The 7,028-nt window shown below is 44.8% G+C and overlaps 1 protein-coding gene across 1 annotated transcript; it reads right to left on the bottom strand.

Annotated features, from left to right (window-relative positions):
• Nucleotides 1-2,884: 2,884 nt before the first annotated feature.
• On the bottom strand, nt 2,885-6,781 carry ZIC1 (Zic family zinc finger 1). The gene is made up of 3 exons (XM_026668126.2): nt 5,355-6,781; nt 4,110-4,273; nt 2,885-3,139 (listed from the first exon to the last, which is right to left on the bottom strand). Exons 1-3 carry the CDS (start codon nt 6,343-6,345, stop codon nt 2,942-2,944), a joined length of 1,353 nt encoding a protein of 450 aa, XP_026523911.1. The 5' UTR covers nt 6,346-6,781; the 3' UTR covers nt 2,885-2,941.
• Between the last annotated feature and the right edge of the window lie 247 nt (nt 6,782-7,028).

Raw genomic sequence — 7,028 nt, 5'->3', positions numbered from 1 at the left:
GTCAGTAGGTTGCATTTCTTTAGAGTTCAGTTGATTCCCAAAGTGTCTTTGGGGTGCTGTTCTCTGTATTTTTGCCTCTACAATAGGTTCTCTGCTCTCTCTGGTAGGAACTTTGTTCAGTTACTGTAGGCTTTACAAGGTGGCGCTCTTCACATTGAAAGACTAAATGTTGAAAGACTAAATGTGTTTATGGCCAGACTAGCGTTTTCTAGAAAGCATACTTAAAATGAGACAGACAAGAGCACCAACTTTGCCAGCTTGCTATCTGATCTTTCCTATTGAAAAAAAAATGGCAAGGGTGTGTTTGTCTGCTTGAGTACACACACGCACACACACACACACATTTTCTCCTCTGCACATAATTTCTTCTCTGCAGGCCTATCTTGGCTGAATGAAGAATGCAAGCCCATTTCTGTTGAAAAGTAAACCTTATTGCATTTAGAAGAACTATTTTCAGGATGCTGTATACAGGATTGCAGCTTTAAACATTCAAGCAAGAGTAAACACAGCATCTCCTTCCCCTAATGACATTTATTTTCAAACAAGCACAATAAATACCCCATTACAGTACTGTATTGCAAATAGTTAACCAATAAAGGCATTAAGCATTGGAAGCAATGAATGAATCCATACTAAGATGTTTGCCCACCCCAAATTTTTCTCACTCTAGAAGTTAGAACAGATTGATTGATCTTAAAAATACCTATAGTGCACGTGCACATACACGCACACAAACAAACAAACACACACACACCTCCTTGAACTATGAAGAGGTCACCAGATGTAATTCACTCTGTGACATGATAGCCGACACACAGAGAGTTTTAGCCAAGCTTGTGATCTGTGTTGTCTTGTTGAAATGTTGTCTGCTTAATGGGGCGATCATGCAAGCTACATCCAGGAACAAAGCCTAGCGGTTCCTACAAGCATCACTAAGTTAAGAGAAGCACCACAGCTTGCAAATCTATCAAGCTAAATTGCAAAGAGAAACAATCTGATTATGTACAACTAATATTGATACAACAAAGACATATTTTTTACTGCATTACTGCCAGCCAGCCAGGAGAAATGATTTCTTAACTGATTTTTTTTTTTGGTGGGGAGAGACAAAAGAGATAAAATACATAAACTCCAACCAGCCTTCCTTAGATGAGTTTGTTTTTGTTAGTTCTGTAAGAAGCTTTTAAGGTTGGCCATAATGATAGAGGGAAGAGATAAAAAAAAAAAGCTTTATATTTGGATGATTCCAAAACGACGGTGTGGTTTGAGGGTTTAGAAATGGGGGAGGGGATGGAAAGATCATTACAAAGGAAGGACAAGATGTCACTTGTGGCCCTCTTTAAAATTATTTTAAATAAATTATAGCCAAAGTCTCTCCGGTGTTTTGTTTTGTTTTGTTTTAGTTTTAATCCTCATATAAATTATTTCAATCGTTACTGACTGCAGTATTTTGGTACTATAATTCCCCGGTCAAGCATACATTCTGGGCATATTCTTTCTTTTCTTTCTTCTGTTCTCCAGATGAAATTTCCTTCTGTAGGACAAATTTAACCAATAATAATATATTCTATGTTTATGATTGCCAGTTAAATTATATTGCAAATGAAAACTTTTACTCCATAGGTTTTAATCTAATACTAATTACACATGACTGTCATGCCACTATGCATGCATTTATCACATTTATATCAACGTTGCTGCTTTCCTGATGATACCATGGAAGAAAAGGGGGGACCAAGAGGAGGGGAGAGGGCTGACTCTAAAGTTAACTGCCAAAAAAAAAAATCTAAGTTGCAGCACCCCAAGTAAAGTAATAAGGATGCCTACCACAAATTACAGGATTTCAGAATCTTTAATAATGTACGAAATGTTACCAAACAGTTCTGTAAACTAAATTGTACATACCAATTCTTCTAGCCATAAATATTGAATATCTGTAACATGTATAACCAGACCTTTACATGCGGATAAATATGGAATTCGGGAAATATATACAATATGTGGTTGTATTTGCCAAAAGCAATGGACAGGTTATAGCTTATAGCTTTTTTTTTTCCTTTCTTTTTTTTTTTTTAATATCACTTTACATACACAAATGTAACAGTTTGACACGCAGATCCAGGCTTGCACTATACGAATTATTTTGACAGGACATGTAACAACATTTTACTGCACTACTTAGACTGGACTTTGGAACGAAAGGCTTGCACTTTATACAAAAGAAAAAGCACACCAATAATATTCTGTTAGGTTGACGTTTAGACTGTAATAATACAAAGTAATTCACATTTTGGTACACATTTACTAGAACATCCTTGCCATTCAGTACAAATAGTTGATCTTCTACCACCCCCTTCCCCTTTCAGCCTCCTCCCTCTCCCCTCCCCCACCCCACCCCCAGTATATGCAAAGACCACCGTTTCACATACCCCCTTATTTCAACTTGTGGCAGAACTATTTACAAAATCAAACAGTACATTTTAAGCTAGTATTTCTGTATTTACAGAAAACAGGAGGCAGCTGCCCAGAGAAACATGCAGTTGTGAGAGCTTCCGTTAGTGGTTCCCGTCTAAAAAGCCCTGCCCATGGACAAGATGGCACCACAAAGTGGCCATTCTCTCATACACAACAGAACCCTTTGGGCTTTGCTCTCCTAGACTTTGCCCCCCCCCCAAACCAAACCCAAACAGCAATAGAGGGAGGAGAGAAGGAAGGAAACCAGAGGTGGGGGAGAGAGAGGAAGAGAGAGAGAGAATTCTTGATTTGGTTCACTCCTGGGTCTATGGCAGCATTTAGATAGATTGATAGATTTATTTATTTATATATATTAAAAAAAACCACACACACCCCCAAAAAAGATGCATCAATTTCAAAGTGTTCGTTATTATTTTTTTTTGAGTCTTTTAAATAGGTCGCTTTTTGCCCGTGTTCGTTTGTTTGTTTAAACGTACCATTCGTTAAAATTTGACGTGAGCGTACTGTGGCTGGACGTGTGATGGACCGCTGAAGATGAGGGGGATAAGGAATTCGTGGTCTGGTTTTCTGTGGATGGAGAGACGATGGTTGGAGGAGTTGACGATTCATAACCCGAGCTGGCAGCGGGAGAAGGCTGGGATCCCTGGGAAGAGGATTCGTGGACCTGGAAAACAGAAAAAGAGATTGAACAAAGAGGAAAGCTTGACATGCGGGTGGGTGTGAGTAGGTAGGTACGTATATAGGTATGCACTTTCTGTGCGTGTATACACACCGCTTAAATATACACATACACACATACATATATACACACATCGCTTACATATACACATATGCATGTGTACGTACACATATTGCACACTGCAGAGCTAAATAGTTGTGGGTATTTAACTGACACACCAATGTGCATGCGCGCTATCTCGGCCAATTGTCCCGAATGCTAAGCCCCTGAGCTCAATTCACCGATTGAACTCTATATGCCAGCGAAGAGGGAGGGAGAGGAGTGAAAACGCGAGAAGTTTGAAATCTTGCTTTGGTAATCAGGATGCTGGCTGGTCAAAGAGAAACTGAAGTCTCCGCCAGCTCTGCTAATTTCGCAGGACGGCCCTGCAAGAAAAATATGGGCCTGGATTGCACACACACACACACACACACACACACACACACACAAACCTGAGCTGTTAACGCAAGCTTAAACAAGAAAACGGGAGGTTTCCGTGCCCATCTAGGTTCTTTCAAAGCACTACCATCTCGATTTTGCTTTAAATCCTTTTTCCGAAGCAGCGCCTAACCCCAGATGAATCCGGAGCGGGACCCATTGTGAGGCCATTTCTCAGGGCAAAACAAATGGAATTGTTAGGTTTTGGGAGTACTCCCTTTATCCTGTCTAGAGTGGCCATACCGTTGGGGATAAACTCACTATAGGTTGAATGACCCTTGGCAAAAAAAAAAAAAAAAAAATACCCTGGGGGCTTTCCACTCTTTTCTCCACCCCCCTCTCCGAAAAAAAAGTAGCTGTGGGCTATAATCCAAGTCGGCGAAGGGACAGGGGAGGCGAACTACAGCGAGCGGAGGCGAGAAGGTCCTAGCAAGGAGAAGCTCAGAAGCATGATCAAAACTGAACCCATCGTTTTTACCTTCATGTGTTTTCGTAGGGAGCTGGGATGCGTGTAGGATTTATCGCACATTTTGCAGAGATAAGGCTTATCTGACGTGTGGACATGCATGTGCTTTTTGCGATCACTACTGTTGGCGAAGCGCCTGTCACAGCCCTCGAATTCACACTTAAAGGGTTTTTCACCTATTGAAAAAATAAACATGAACCTTCTCGTTACAAATCAGGGACTTCGTGCGCGTTAATTTTTCTATAATATAATATATGCACAAACATCAGATCATTCCAACTCCAAGAAATATCGGGAAACGAGGACTAAATAAAATATTTAGTGAATTTTTCTTCCACTTCAAGAACAGACCTCAGGATTTCACCAGACGAGAACCTACTGCAGCAAAGCTGGCAGTCTTTGGCAAGGGAAAATTCGCTACCACTATTAAAGCTACTCTTCATCTTAGTTTACTTTCCCTTTTCCTTATTCAACCCTGGTCTGCACATAATCTGATAGAACTTTTTCATTGTCTCACTTCCTATGCATTATAGGCTTTGATTAAACTTCCAAGTGGTAACAGTACCTGCTTCCAATTTTCGTATAAACTTATATCATAGAATGAGGAAGGAGGGAGGGAGGGAAGGAAAGAAGGAAGGAAGGAAGGAAGGAAGGAAGGAAGGAAGGAAGGAAGGAAGGAAGGAAATTTTAAGGTGCTGTTGATTTACGAGATATTACAATAAACCTTTTCCAAGACTAGCATGTTAATAACACAAACCCATACAGCTCATATTACTTAAATTTTCCCACGTAATTAAATATTTACAGAGAAATAAAACTGATAGCAAGAAAAACTGGAATGAACAAGCTATATATTTAACCAGATTTCTCAAAGCAACGCTGTCACACCAATTAATTAAAACCAATAAATTCAGATCGCTGCCATTTCCCCCTCAACTCCTACTCTCCCCTCCCTTCCATCCCCAGCTGTTAGAACCTATATTTCCGAATTTCCTTATTTAAAAAAATATACATTTTAAAATCTAAATCTAAAAACTCTAGAGAAAAAATACTCTGTTTCTCTCTTGTTCGTTTAGCTGAACTTCAACCCGAAATTCGATCGCCTTCTTCGGCTAGGATTGCTCTGGGCCCCCTTACAGGATTCCCGAGGCCTCTTCCCTTCCCGAAAAGACACTGTTGCGAACGGCCCTCTTTGAACCCACCAAGGCAAGTGAAGTTTGGCTTCTTTTTTTTTTCGGAGTGTCTTTGGAGACATACCTGTATGCGTCCTTTTGTGGATTTTGAGATTTTCCGACCGAGCGAAGACTTTGCCGCATCCCGGGAAAGGGCAAGGGAAAGGCTTCTCCCCCGTGTGGACGCGGATGTGGTTGACCAGTTTATATTTGGCCTTGAAAGGCTTCCCTTCCCTGGGACACTCTTCCCAGAAGCAGATGTGGTTGGACTGCTCGGGCCCGCCAACGTGCTCCACGGTGACGTGAGTCACCAGCTCGTGCATGGTGCTGAAAGTTTTGTTGCAGGACTTTTTGGGGTTAGCCAACTGCTCGGGTTCGATCCACTTGCAGATGAGCTCCTGCTTGATGGGCTGCCTCATGTAACGAAAGAAGGCCCCCGCCCCGTGATGGGCTGCCATGTTCATATTCATGTGGCCGTAGCCGTGCAGTTGAGGGGATGCATAATGCTCGGAGCGCGGGCTGGTCACCTGCCCATACTGCTCGGGTCGGCCGTACATGTCTCCGGAGAAACCGAGGCGCATCTGCCCGTTGACCACATTGGGCGACGCGTGGCTTGTGGCTTGCTCGTGGAGGCCCGGGAAGAGGAGATGGCCCGCCGCCTCGCCATGCCCGTGGGGCCCTCCGAAGCTGCCGGCCGCCGAGGCGAAGAGGCTGTGTTGCGCGCTGGCCGCCGCCGCCGCTTCCCCGAAGCCCCGGTTGCGAAAAAGAAAGTCCCGCGTGGAATTGAAGGCGGCCGCACTGGAGTAGGAGCCGACGTGGCCCGGGTGGTGGTGATGGTGTCCCAGCGCCGCCGCCGCCGCGTAGCCCGGGGCCTGCGAAGTGAAAGCGGTCTGGCCGGCCGAGGCCAGTTCGTGGCTGCTGGGGTTGAGCTTGAAGGCGCCCATGCCGGCGTCGGCGAAGGGGTTGATGCCCAGTCCCACCTCACGCTCCGTCACATCGCCCGTGGAGTGGTGGCGAGAGGAGCCGAAGGTCGTCACACCGATGGCTGGGTACTGAGGTCCAGCATCCAGGAGCATTTTTCCCCGCTTGGCGGGCAGCTGCGGGCAGCAACCGCCGAACAAAAGTGATTTCTCGGGGGCAGGGAGGGCGGGGGAGAGACGAAAGAAGCAGCCTCCGACAAACGGCAGGAAAAACGGGAAGGAAGAGCCGTTGCCGCCGCCGCCGCCAATCCAACCAGCTTCGCCGTGCCTTTCTCTTGCCAAAGTCCGCGCGACGATCAGCCACTAAAGCGACCACATCAGGAACTCCCCCTTCGGCATCCGCGCACCAAAAACACACACACACACACACACCAAAAGGAGAGGGTGGGAGAAAGGGTCGGGTGCGAAGGGGGGGGGGGAGAGAAGGCTGGGGGGAGCGCCGAGGAAGCAGCGGAGAAGCTGCGAAAATAAAAGAAGAGTAAAAAAAAAGACCTCGGCGCGCGCACAGCCAAAACGGATTGCGCCTTCCCCCCCCCCCGCACCTCCTGCCTCTCGGACTGCACTTTTTCGGGGTCTTCGCGGGGAGGCGGGAGAGAATTCAAGAGACCCCGCTCTCAAATAACAATAGCCAAACGAGAGGAAGGAACCAGAGTCTGCCTGGGGGAGAAAAAAAAAATCAAAACAAAAACGAAACTTCCTTTAGTTCTTTCCTTTCTGGAATGTTTAAAAAACAGAAGCTAGAGGAATGTAGAGAAGTAGCGAACAATTTTCAATTCTCT

The sequence above is a fragment of the Notechis scutatus genome, chromosome 4 (assembly GCF_049901735.1).
Source record: "Notechis scutatus isolate UNSWTSFEM ecotype Mainland chromosome 4, rNotScu1.2, whole genome shotgun sequence".
Taxonomy (NCBI): domain Eukaryota; kingdom Metazoa; phylum Chordata; class Lepidosauria; order Squamata; family Elapidae; genus Notechis; species Notechis scutatus.
This window is presented reverse-complemented; position numbering and strand designations above follow the sequence as displayed.

Excerpts from the sequence above, each read along its gene's own strand:
- ZIC1 (XM_026668126.2), bottom strand. The coding sequence starts at position 6,345 with ATGCTCCTGGATGCTGGACCTCAGTACCCAGCCATCGGTGTGACGACC. Across the intron at positions 4,274-5,354 it reads CCACAAAAGGACGCATACAG|GTGAAAAACCCTTTAAGTGT; the intron begins GTATGTCTCCAA and ends TTTTTTCAATAG. Across the intron at positions 3,140-4,109 it reads CCCTACGAAAACACATGAAG|GTCCACGAATCCTCTTCCCA; the intron begins GTAAAAACGATG and ends TCTGTTTTCCAG.